This window comes from Labeo rohita, chromosome 5, assembly GCF_022985175.1.
Source record: "Labeo rohita strain BAU-BD-2019 chromosome 5, IGBB_LRoh.1.0, whole genome shotgun sequence".
NCBI lineage: Eukaryota > Metazoa > Chordata > Actinopteri > Cypriniformes > Cyprinidae > Labeo > Labeo rohita.
Window position 1 is genome coordinate 18,262,645 of NC_066873.1, and position 13,740 is coordinate 18,276,384.

Genomic DNA, 13,740 nt, shown 5'->3' on the forward strand with positions numbered 1-13,740 from the left:
CCTTGTTGTTCACCCAATTACATTTTAGCCTCTGTGCACATTTTAACTCTTACAATTTAAAACACGAACACTGGTTAAACCTCTTTTGTTGTTGAGGTCATTGGCAGTGCTTCAGCTTTGAGAGATTTGAGTATGTTTTCACAGAGAGATAAAGCGACAGATGAGAAAGAAAGGATGCCTTTGAGGTAAAACGCCCAAAACAGCTGAAAGTGAAATCTTTCTGAAACTTGTAGAATATCTAATTGCACTACATTTCCATGGAAGTCATGCTTCTCCAATTAAATGTTCACACAGCTAGGTATTTAAGCGCAAACAGGCGTGCAGCCTGTGAAAACACCATGCTGGCTTTCAAAATAAGAGACATGCCCCTTGAAACACTGTTTTCGGAAGAAAGCCTTGAGGAGAAACAAATCATACCTTTCAAGGATGATGATTAGAAGCGCGTGGAAACATGTTCACGTACAGTGCGGCTCGTTATGAGCTTTAGTATTTTGAAAATGAGAACACCAAGGCCAATATTGCCCTTAATGAAAACAACATGCAAAACGGGATTCCTGCAGGTGGAATCGTGTCCCCAGGTGGGATGATAGAAATCAGCTCAGAGGCTGTATGAAAGGAAATCGTTTTTTGTAAAGGAAGAGGAAGAAGGCAGTGTGTCCATTGCAGAGCCCTCGGAGGAACATACAAGCAAGGATAGTGATTCCCAAAGTGATTTTACAAGGACGCAGACTCTGGAATGTGCCAAGGAGGCGTCACAGACAGCATGGATGCATTGAAAGAGTATGCTTGATACTGTACAGAAATGGTCATGTCCTTTTGGTGTTTTAGACACGCTCATAGAACAAGTGAACATATTAATTGTAAGTTTATGGATTATAGATTCGCTACAAATTAACCCAGCACTTTTAGTCAATAAAATGTACTTTAAAAATACTAATTTTATATGTTACATTTTGTAAATATACTCAAGTTTGGAGTTACTATTATTTTATGTTTTTGAAAGAAGTCTCTTAAGCTCACCAAGGCTGCATTTATATGATTAAAATACAGCAAAACAGTAATATTGTGAAATATTATTACAATTTAAAATAGCTTTTTTTTCTATTTTAATATGTTTTAAAATGTAATTTATTCCTGTGATGAAAAAGCTTATTTTTTTTTATTTAATTTAATTCATTTTTAATACGCTGATTTAGTGCTCAGTGATCTTTCAAAACATTATAAATGTATTAACTGTTACTTTCAGTTTAATTGAAGGGCCGTGTTTGATACATTGATGCAGTGATACTTGACGATACGGGTGTATCGATACCAAATGGGATATGTACCGTGTCATGGATTTGATAAATGCAGACTATATGTTATGGTAGCGGCTGTTTGCACTAAGTGTAAATAGCAGTGGAGGCTACGATGCGTTGTGAAAGTATTCATACCCCTTCATTTTCTTCCTGTTTTGTTATGTTATAGCCTTATGTTAAACTGCTTTAAATTACTTTTTTCCCCACATCAATGTACACTCTATACACTATAATGATAAACCAAAAAAAAAATGTTTAAAAAGTTGTGACAACTTTGCTAATTTAATAAAAATAAAATACTGAAGTAAATAAGTATTCATACCCTTAAATCAGTACTTAATTGAAGTGCCTTTACAGCCTGAAATCTTTTTGGGTATGATGCGACAAGCTTTGCACATCAGCATTTGGTGATTATCTGCCATTTTTCTGCTCACCTCTTCACCCATCTAGCTCTGTCAGGTTGAATGGGGGCAGATGCACATTTTCAGGTTTCTCCAAAAATGTTTGATTGGGTTCAAGCCCAGGCTCAGACAGAGTTGTCTATAAGCCACTCTTGCTGTGTGTTTAGGGTCATTGTCCTGTTGGAAGGTGAACCTTTTGCCCAGTCTGAGGTTCTAAATGATTTTGAATTGAGGCTGTCTTAATATTTTGGTGCATTGAGCTTTTCTTCTACTCTGACGAGTCCTTTAGTCCCTCTCGCTTAAAAAAACAGCTCCACAGCATGAGGCTGCTACCAGCACACGTTACTTTTGGGATGGCACTCTGCAGGTGCTTGGTTTCCTTCAAACATGATGCTTGAAATTGAGTTTCATCAGACCAGAGAATTTTGTTTCTCACAGTCTGGGGGTCCTTTAGGTGCTTTTTGCAAATTCCAAGTGGGTTTTCATGTGTCTACACTGAGGAGAGGGCTGAGTTTGGCCACACCGCCGTAAAGACCGGATTGGTGGAGTGTTGCAGTGATGTTTGACCTTCTATAAGTTGCTTCCATCTGCATATATGATCATGGAACTCAACCAGAGTGATCATCAGCTTCTTGGTCACTGATATAACCAAGCCCGTTCTCCATCAATTGCTCAGTTTGGCCAGGGGGCCAGCTCCTGGTTGTTCCAAGCATCTTCCATTATGGATAATGGACGCTACATGCTTCATTGAACCTTCAATGCAGCAGAATTTTTTTCTGAGTTTTTCCCCAGATCTGTGCCTTGATGCAAGCCTGTTTCTGAGCTCTACAGGTAGTTATTTTGACCTCAGGGCTTGGTTTCTGCTCTAATATACATTTTCAGCCTTCAGTTCTTTTCTGAGAGGTGTGCGCCTTTCCAAATCATACTTATTCAAATGAATTTGCCACAGTTTAACTCTACTTGAAATGTAGTAATATCTACAAGTGATATGAGTGCTCCTGAGCTAAATTTTAAGTGTCCCAGAAAAGGGTATGAATACTTATGCAATGGAATCATTTCAGTTTTTTATGTATAATAAATTTGCAAAGTCCAATTTTACAATAATATTTATTTTTATCATTTAATTGTTTCATTTAAATTTGGCAGAAATAGGAATATATAAAGACCTACATTTTACTGTACAAAAGTAATACAAGACTTATATATTTCTGTTACATGTTAAACTGTACTTTTATTTTGACCGGTTGCCGTTTAGTTTCTGTTTGTATACAGTATGATATGATGCTAGTTTTTTCAAATGAAACGGTAAAATTCACATGAAGTGACTCTCACAGCAAGATTAAGCGCCCCCGAATATAATGGTAGTGGAAACACTGCAAGCTATTTGCACTTGGTGTAAATAGACACTCTGATATGTTATTCCAAACTTTTGACCAGTATGATACCTTCACATAAAATATAAAAATAATGATGTGAAAATAACAAGTTTGTACTGAGAGCTGTTGTCACTTGTCAAAACCTTGTGATTTGTAAAGTTGAGCCATGATTGCATTTGTCTGTACCCTGTAAGTCTAACCTCTCCATTTGTGTGTCATTTTTGTGTATTGAGCAGAATGCTCCGGTCCGCTGGGCATGGAGGGTGGAATTATCTCCAACCAGCAGATAACGGCCTCCTCCACTCACCGAGCTCTCTTCGGCCTCCAGAAATGGTACCCCTACTTTGCCCGGCTGAATAAGAAGGGTCTTGTGAACGCCTGGACCGCAGCCGAGAATGACAGATGGCCCTGGATTCAGGTAACAGATTGACACAGGCAGATTAAGTCTGGATGAAGATCCATCAACAGTGAATGAACCTGTAGTTGGCAGGAATATTTTCTTCCTGTCAGCCTGTTTATCTGAAAATGATGATCACCAATAGAGAGTTTTTTTGTAGGTTTTTTTTTTTTTTTTTTACTTACTTTAGTAGATATTGCCAAAGCATTGCAGAAAAACATATATAAAGAGAAGTAATAATAATAATAATTGAACAACACTAATATTTGATAATAATTGCACCAAATCACCAAATTATTTCTGAACGAACATGTAAAATTGTATGGAGGACGAGAAATGACTTAAGTATAAATAAGTAAATAAGTAAATGAAGAAATTAATCAATAAATAAATGTAGAAATACATAAATGAATAAATAAATAAATAAATAAATAAATAAATGTAGAAATAAATAAATAAATAAATAAATAAATGCAGAAATAAATGTAGTATAACACAAATGGTACAAAAATAGCACAATTAAAAATGACACTTCTGACAGCATTATTTATTTATTCATTCATTTATGCATATCTGCATTTATTTATTTATTTCAACATTTAATTTTTTATTTATTCATTTATTTGTTTATTTTTTATGTATTTCTACATTAATTATTTTATTCATTTATATGTTATGTTTATTTATGTATTTCTATGTTTATTTATTTCTATGTTTATTTATTTTTTTTTATTTCTGCATGTGTGTATTTATTTATGCTTAAGTCATTTCTCGTCCTCCATAAAACTGGAGACTTGTAATGGCTTCTAGAATTTCAGCTTTGTCATCACAGGAATAAATTATATTTTAAAATAAATATAATGGTTAGTTTACACTGTTTAGTGCTGGTCAACCAGCAAAACTGTATTGTTTACTAAAAAAAACATTTAGCCGGAAAGATTGATTAACTGGATTTTTTTTTTTTTTTTCAATCCCCCTCTTTAATTTTATGGTGGTGCTGGCTGAAAGAAGTGGTTAATCCAGTCACAAAGCCTTCTTGAAATACAAACACACCATAAAACATAACATGCTGGTGACAATTTATGCTGTTTTGGTTGCTGTTGTTGTTTTCTTCAGCAGGGAAGCTCTGAATTTAGTAGGATCTCTCTCCGTTATCCGCTCTAGAAATCAAAACAGTTGTTTTTCAAACAAATTCCTTCTTTGGCTGCAGCTCTGTCAGTATTCCGAAATGTTTCAAAAGCATTGTCCATTCACAGAACCGCTTCATGTTAGTCCATTACCATTGATTGATGGCAATGGCAGGCTTGCATCTTTGTGTATCAATCCATTTCTTTGAGTTTCTTCAGTGGATGAATTAGTATTCATATGCAGTTTCTTCAGCAGAGTACATTTGATTGATAATGCAGACAATCACAGTGGATGGAAGTCTCAGTCCATTTACCTCTAGTTTTACGATGAGTAGCCTCATGTCAACCTCAGATTTATTCTTTAAATGCCTGCTTGTAAAAGAAAGAGAGACTGAATTGGATCCTTCATTGCATTGATATTCAGCGGGTAGTCCAAGCAGCGGCGCAGCGTAAGACTCTGACCTCTATGAGGAGTTGAAATGAAATTCGGCTGAAGGAAGAAATGATAGGGAGAGTCTGACTGCAGACTTGTGAGCGTAACAAGTTAACCACTGTTTGTGCATTGGTAGCTGCTCGCAGGTAAAGAGCGAGTGGAGAGGTGGAGAGAGAGCTAGAAAGGGAGACAAGGAGAGGACAGTAGTAAAAAGGGAAAAATCTGAAGTATTTAGGGAGTTTGTTTGACTTTAATGACGCCTCTTGGGAAGAAGCTTTTGGTGCTGTGGAGCTGCTGGGGTAGAACACAGAGAGGTGTGTTGGAAATATCAGACTGGCTTAAGGCGATATGCTGGGGTAGTTGCCACGTGACCTCTTCAGCTCTAGTCATTTAAATTAGAGGTGACATGCAGTGTGTCTGTTTGTCTCTCTCGTTAACATCCTTTTTCTTCACTGTCATTCTTTCCTGTCATTTCTGTCTCAGTTTCTTACTGTCTACTAAGACATCAGGTGCTGTGTTTGTGAATAAAATGCAAATACTAGCATTGTTTAGTGTGGGGACATGTCACCATCACTTTATTAATATCTAGAATTATGATAGAGTGGATTAGAACCCAAAAGCCTCATACTCAAAGCAAAATGTTATCTGTAAACCAGTGATTCATCTTTAAGATTAAGCTGATGATCCATGGATATCCACTGAGCTATAAAATCCCAAGACTGACTGCAGCAGATTTTGGAATAAAGTCCCGTTCCAGAGTTCATTTGAGAACTGATGAGTGAGAATTAGCACTGCGTGATGAGGACTTTAGGTTTTATTGTCATAAATTATAATCTAATTTAATTTCTAATTGTAATATTATAGTTTAAATTTCAGTTTTAGCTTGGATCTAATGAGCTATTTGTGGAATCTGTACATCAAAGAGACTTTTTTTAATCTAAACTGTAAAAACTCTTTTAAAATTGTTGGTGTATATCCTAATGCCATTTTGTGATATTAGTCACCAGCACATCTGTGCACTCTTACCTGTCCATCAGTCTTACCTGTCCATCACATTAATGTGTGTTGGCAGTGTATGTACACATCTGCCCTATAATGATAAAAATCCATGCAGTGGTTTTTAATTCATCTGTAAAAAAAATGTACCCTTTTTCAAATCGAGCCATTCTCAGATTCTCAGGTGGCTCCCACGATAGTTGATTGACATGAGCGTCTTACCTCAGACCTGCCTTAAATCAGCTGTAACAGTCCAACTTCCATTGTTTTGATGCCGGAGCAGGGATGTAAGTTAGACAAGAATATCTCCGATTGAGCAATTAAGGTGTTGTGTTGCTGGATGTAATAATGAACATAGTGGTTGTCATTTACTCCTGACATCTGAGCCACCGAAGATGCAATGGATTACGTTTGTATGTGAAGGGAATGCGCCTCCCGATCTACATATATCCGTCTATGTTCACGCAAATAATTCGTGATCCAGCTTCACTTACAGCAGAAGTGAGTTTAGGGTTTTTTTTTTTATGAATCTTTGCAATTGCCTTTCCTAATAACGTGCTAGTTAGGAAGTTTAGTGGCTAAGTTTGGCTAAAGTAAACATGCTCATCACTCCACAGAGAGAAAAGAGGGGCGGGGCAAGCAGAGCTCATTAACATTTAAAGCAACCTTGACCAGAACAGGATGATTTTTGCAGAGCTCATTTTGGCAGGGTAAAAAGGGTGTTGTTTTACACTACCATTGAGAATTTGTAACCGAAGTATATTGTAGACTTTTCTTTAAGACCCTAAAGAATCATATCAACTTTTGGAAAATGGGCATCCGATGACCCCTTTAAAACTTCACTGCTTTAACAACACTTAAGTCTCTTATGCTCAACAAAGATGAATTTACTTGGTCAAAAAATATAGTAAAAAATAGTAATATTTTGAAATGTATATTTGTGATGGCAAAGCTGAATTTTCAGCAGCCATTACCCCAGTAGTCACTGTCACATGATCCTTCAGAAATCATTTTAATATGCTCATTTGGTGCTTCATGTTGAAATCAATTCTGCTGCTTAATATTTTTGAAGAAACATATAGATTTTTTGAACCTTCTTTGATGGAAAGTTCAAATGAATAGCATATATTTAAAAATAGACATCTTTTATAGCTTTATTGATGTCTTTACTATCACTTTTGATCAATGTAATGCATCCTTGCTTAAAAAAAAAAAAAGTATTTTTACGAGTATATTTGATTATAAAAATATAGGGAGAAAGAGCTAGAGGTAAACATGGGTTTCTGTGAGGGTAGAAGTAGCAGATTTGTCAGTAGCACTTGCATCTTGACTTTCTCAGTTGTGTGAAATTGCTTTGTGACACACTGGGGAAATTTCTTTAAGCCCATAGTGGACAAAAGCGTGAGATTTCATAACTGAAGAAGTGGCACTTTTGGACATGAAGCAAGTGGAATACTCAGCAGCGTGCTTTATTCTTTTATTTATTTCATTTCTTGAGGGGATCAGGATTTGGCACATCTCCTCAATATCCTGAATCTCACCATTCATTTAAGTTCTTTAGTGTAACATCCAAGGCTTTCATTAGAAAATATCAGCACTTATCCTTGCCAGGCATGTTTTAGCATAACCTGTCAGAGACGATTTATGTCGTTTATCCTCAGTGTATCTTTTCAAATATTGCAAACCTCGACAAAGTCAAGTATGTCAAGGTACAAATTTGTAACTGCTGTCAATTTTAAGTATATTAACCACATTGCCAATAACGCCCACACTCATTTGATTCAGTGTCAAGGCCACAAATCTGCAAGTGGGTGGATCTTGGTCAAATCGGATAAACCCCTGTGCCTATAGTCAACTTTTATTGAGTATAGTGATTTTTTTCCCCTTTCCTTAGTGTTTATGAGACTATATTAGACCATTCTACACAACCTAGTTAACTCTACAAAAACAATAACAATGTAACTGAGTTGTAAATGTACTTTAAAAGGTAATAGTGATCTGTTGTGCTGGAGACAGGGTTAGGGTTCCCAGCATGCACTGTGGCATGCTTTACTGTTTACAGCATTATTTACTGTTTTTGTGGCTACTTTAAGTCATGTGGTGTTAACTGCATCAGTGTTTATATGTCAAGTGTGTGGTTATTGAGTAATTGTGGTTTGTGTGTGGGATAATTTGGTTTCACTCTCTGGGTTTATTCTCCTCTCCTGATTACAGTTAGCCAAGCACATATAACATGAATTAAATGCAAAACACAACAGTGTTTCAGGATAATGTGACTGTAAAAGGAAAATTCCAAAAGGTGATACAAAACCACACAGCATGGACCAATTATCTGCGCGTCAGATAATGCGTGTTTTTTCTTTTAAGAAGCTAATATTTGCAAGCATGCATTAAAATGATCAAAAGTAACACTAAATACTGTTATAATGTTACAAAATACTTCTATTTCTTTTGAATTTTCTATTGATCAAATAACTCTGAAAAAAATGCATTATGGTTTCCACAGAAATATTAAACAGCACAACTGTTTTCAACATGATGATAATAAAAATGTTTCTTGAGTACCAAATCATCAAATTTATGAAGGTTTATGTGACACTGAAGAATGAAATAATAGTTGCTGAAATTTCAGCTTTACATTACTGGAATGAATTACATTTTAATATACATTAAAATAATAATAAAAAAACGGTTATTTTAAATTGTAAACATATTATTTAAAAAAGAAAAATCTTACCTTCTAAACTTTAGTATTATTTTCTGTGTGACAAAAAAAAAAAAAAAAAACTCTAAACTATTAATATGTTCTGGCAGTTTTGACAGTATTGACCAGCTGTCAATCTGGCTGGACCAGAGCTACTTTGGTTCTTATGTGGCCTCTGTCACTCTTTGGTCTATGAGTTTGGTCTATGACTCAACCTAGCACAACAGCCCAAAATAAAAAATTTGCTAACTCCAGACAGTTTACTCACTTGCCTGTGGCATTTGGCTGTCTGGCGTTTGTCTCACAGTACAGAAATTTGGATTCAAAATTTGGTTCAAATTTGAGGCATCTCTGTCTGTTCTTCTTCCTCTCCTGGCATTTCAACCAGACTCTGCATCCTGTAGTCTGCTTTTAATTGCACACTGTTCTAAAAACATGTGTTGAAAATATAAAGTGAAAATCTTGATTGCATAGCATTATTATTGCCCAAAATCTGTTTTTCTTCCAACACTAAAAGGTTTACATACACACCATTACAATAAATGTACTTTCTGCTTTGCAACATGTTTCTCGTACACACACTCATCTTTCTGTCTGCAGATCATCCCTGCAGACAGCATTGACTAAATCCTGAGGGATGATACTGTTGGTAAAAAAGGTAGCACATCGTGATATCTTTTAAAATGTGCTCACCACAGCAGAAAGCCTGAATATTTGAGGTGGGATAATTATGGCTGTGCGTGACTCAGCAGATTGTGTCATAGTATAGGCTTAATAGGCTGGTTAACCACTTTTGAAGTGGTGGAGTTCACTCCTGCAAGCATGTTCCTGCGTGAGATGAGTCATAGTTCATTACAAGTTAATGAGCAAGGCTGTAAGCCATGCCACTGTCTAGATTTAAGACAGTTATGTTAAGTGTTCACACAGCAGCAGAATACCACTTTCAGTGCTATATATATATATATACAACCCAAACATACTGTTCAAAAGTTTGTTAAAGTCTCTTATTCCTACCCAGGTTGCATTATTAGATTATTGTGATATTTTAAAATATTATTACAGTTTAAAAAGCTGTTTTCTATTTAAATACATTTTAAAGTGTACTTTTTGTTCCTGTAATGGCAAAGCTAAATGTTTAGCAGCAATTACTGTGGATCATTCATGTAACAACACAGTATTAAAAAGGGGTGTAAACTTTTGAACAAGATCATTTTTATAAATTCATCTATTATTTTCTCTTGTGGACTTTATGTAAACATTTTTTTATGTGAAATATCTTATTCAGGTCAGTAATAAATAAAAAAAATAGCATGCATTTTGTATGATCCCTCTTATTTTGGTAAAATAATTAACATTTTACAGATTCTGAAAGGGGGTTGTAAACTTTCGACCTTAACTGCAGTCTACACATTGAATGTTGAATGTTTTTTTTTTTTTTTTTTTTTAAGCAATATAAACCCCAAAAAATAAAAATTAATTGAGGACTCAAGACCTGTCGTTAACATACTGTTTACAGGGGGAAACGTAAGTAAGTAAGTAAGTAAGTAAGTAAACAAATAAATAACCCATGTTTCATACTTATCTGTGTGTTCATGAAGGCTGATATGTTTTATTTCTGAAATCAGTTCAGTCTGCAGTGGTGTGTGTGTCTCAGTGTGTGTCTGCGCAGGACTCTCATTCTCCTACCACCTACCACAGCAACTTAAAAACCCTGTCAGTGGCTGGAGAATTGAGATCATGATTGGTAAACGACTCTTGCGTGATTGGGTGTCAGGCTGATAAACGGCCTTTGGGAATTACAGCCATTTTATGTCCGCCGTCCGCAACCGAATCAATTTCCGCAAAACTGACAAATATTGCCGTGCCAGATGTTTCCAGTGGCCCCTCCACACATGGCGCCAGAGTGCATCTCCATTAGATGAAGTGACTCCAGCATCTGTGGCCATTATGAGCATGAAGTATCACCCAGTCATGGCCTTTTAGTCACGAGGCTTTAATTGGTCACCCCTGTTTTTGTCTTGCGCGAGTCTATGAAAGGATAGATTGAGATTAATTGATGTATAATTAACATTGTGGGTGGGCTATGTGACCAGAATATTACATCACAGTAGGAGTAATTTTATATCACAGTAATAGTATGTGGAACTAGATTTTCTTCTGAATTAAATATATTAAATAATTTTTTATTTCCTTTATTTTTGTTTCTGTTTTTATCAGCATAGTTTTATTTATGTTTATATTTTGAGCTGCATTCTATGTATAAAAATATATAATAAATAAATAAATGATAATAATAGTAATAATAATAATATTATAATTATTATTCCCTTTTTATTATTTCCTTTATTTTTGTTGCTGTTTTTATAAGCATAGTTTTATTTGTTTTGTTTATTTTTATATGTTGAGCTGCATTCTGTGTATCAAAAAATATATAATAAAATAAATAAATAATAATTGTTATTATTATATTATTATTTCCTTTTTATTTATTTTATTTTTGTTGCTGTTTTTATCAGCATAGTTTTATTTGTTTTGATTATGCTTATGTTGAGCTGCATTCTGTGTATCAAAAAATATATATATAATAAAACAAATAAATAATAATAATTATTATTATTACTATTACTGTTATTATTATTATTACTAATTTCCTTTTTAATAGTGTGCCTTTATTTTTGTTGCTGTTTTTTATCAGCATTGTTTTGTTTGTTTTGTTTATGTTTGTATTATTTATTTTTATATGTTGAGCTGTATTCTATGTATCCAAATAAAATTAATAATAATATTTACTATTATTATCAGTAGTAGTAGTAGTAGTGTATCTTGTTTTTGTTGCTGTTTTTATCAGCCTTGTTTTATTTGTTTTGATTATGCTTATATGTTGAGCTGCGTATATGTATCCAATAATAATAATAATAATAATAATAATATAGTAAAAACAAGACTACTATTATTATTTCCTTTTTTAATTGTGTATCTTAATTTTTATTTATTTTATTTTATTTTTTGCTGTTTTTATTAGCCTTTTTTATTTGTTTTGATTATTTTTATATGCTGAGCTGCATTCTATGTATTTAAATAATAATAATAATTATTGTTTTTTTTTTTTTTTTTATTGAATATACACATTTTACACATGCAGTATGGTATATATCTCCCAGCCCTAATAACATTTAAGAAAAAGAAGAAAACTTGTTGAATCAAAGGTGATTTAGAATATTTTGAATTTTGAATTTTTTGAGTTAGACATGTAAAGTTCTGTGAGTAATGTGCAAATTGCTGTTACAATTATTTGTGATTACTACACAAGCCTGCAAGCATTTTAAATTACAGGATTTCTCAACAGCGCTGTAGAATTTCAGAAAGTGATTGTTCTTTCAAAATCTTGACATGTTCTCCCAGTGTGTGCTGTAGCCGCTGTCAGTGGTTTAGTGAGGTTTTGATGCATCTTTAGAGAGACTTAAAGGCTAGGAGAACGAATTCAGCTAGTGATTTGTGTGGCCCCTCAAAATCCCAGCCCATTGCTCACACACAGTAGGATGGTGAATTAGCTGTCATCAAGTGTAGCTGACTGTGAAGCAACACGCACACACACACACACTCCCCACTCAGCGATAACAAATCATTTTAAACCCTGTATTATGACTATTACTTTTCCCCCATTTCATGGCTGTCTGTCTACGAGCTTGAGCTGTCTTCCTCTTCCCTTCCACACTCTGAGCACTCAGCTTCGGTCCTCCACGCCCCGTCCCTCAGGAGCCTCTCAGACAGCTTTTTACCTCTGGGGAAAACAAAGACTTGACTGACTGCTCTCACTCGCCGTTTGAAGGCTGACTAAACGCCTTAACTTAGTCTTGAGTCTCCAAGCGTTTCTCCATTAGTTAGACAGAGGAGTTATGCTGAGAAATAGCGTGGGAGTTATTTTGAAAGGCTCATTACTTGCAGATCACCTCTTTGCTCAACGATAAAGGTTTATGTGTACATATGTAGAGTGTGATGGATGGGGTTGTGCCATATGTGCGCAAGCGTATGCATTAATACATGTGTACGCATTCAGATAGCAGGAACACAGGCTGTGAGTTGAGCATCAGCATGCGCTCATCTCCATATTGCTCTCGGTCTCCCCCCTGTCATGAAGCCATGCAAGTAGGAAGGACATTAGTGCTTCTCTTTCTCTCTCTCTCTCTCTCTCTCTCTCTCTCTCTGGTGCGTGCTGGAAGTGTGGAGTGTGTAGGAGGAAGGTGATGTGAAATATCTTTATTTTAATTTAGTCTTTTGCATTCCACTGCATATATTTGCTACATCAGTGATTCTCAGCTGGTAGGTCGTGACCCCAAAAATGGCTGTCAGGTTTGGTCTGATACGGTCAGCAGGGAAAAACATTGCTGGATGCAAAATTAAGTTTAACAAACCATATAATCATGCATGGTTAGGTTAGGATAACAAAAAAGTTGCTTTAAAAGGGAGGAAGAAAACATAGTATACAAGATTAGACAAGAGTAGTTTTATTTACCTCAGCTAATGTTTATTTATTTACCTCAACTAATGTTAACTAACTAATTGCTTACAAATGACTATATTTCTTGCTTAAAATGAACCCAAATAAGTTGTAAATTAAAAATCAGACACATAATTACTAGAGGCATTAGCATTAATCAAAAGGTGAAAAGTTATTAATAAGCAATTTAAAAAAAAAAAGTTTATTATTTAATTGTTATTTATTCAACAATTTATTTGTCATGAATCGTGTCCGGTCTGCCCGCCACCAGAGGTCGCTGTACATTTCACGAACAGTTCACATCACACAGACTGTTACACTACACCCCGGACTACGTCTCCCATCACCCATTGCGCTGATTGCGTCAACACCTGTGGCCAATCAGGTGCGCTATATAAGCCCCGGAGTTCCCCCGTTACTCACCGAGTATTGTGTGGTTTTGCTTTGTTGTTTCGCATTTTTCCTGTGTTCCCTAGTTCCTGAGTTCCCAGTGTTTAGCTTTCTAGCCCG

General features: G+C 35.2%; 1 protein-coding gene across 3 annotated transcripts in view; it reads left to right on the forward strand.

Annotated features, from left to right (window-relative positions):
* The window catches only part of edil3a (EGF-like repeats and discoidin I-like domains 3a), a 197,681-nt gene that overhangs the window by 133,390 nt on the left and 50,551 nt on the right, over positions 1-13,740 (forward strand). For all 3 annotated transcript variants that reach the window (XM_051109149.1, XM_051109147.1, XM_051109150.1), the window contains one exon: positions 3,312-3,493. In XM_051109149.1, coding sequence (XP_050965106.1) covers positions 3,312-3,493 — 182 coding nt within the window. The remainder of the gene's footprint in view (positions 1-3,311; positions 3,494-13,740) is intronic.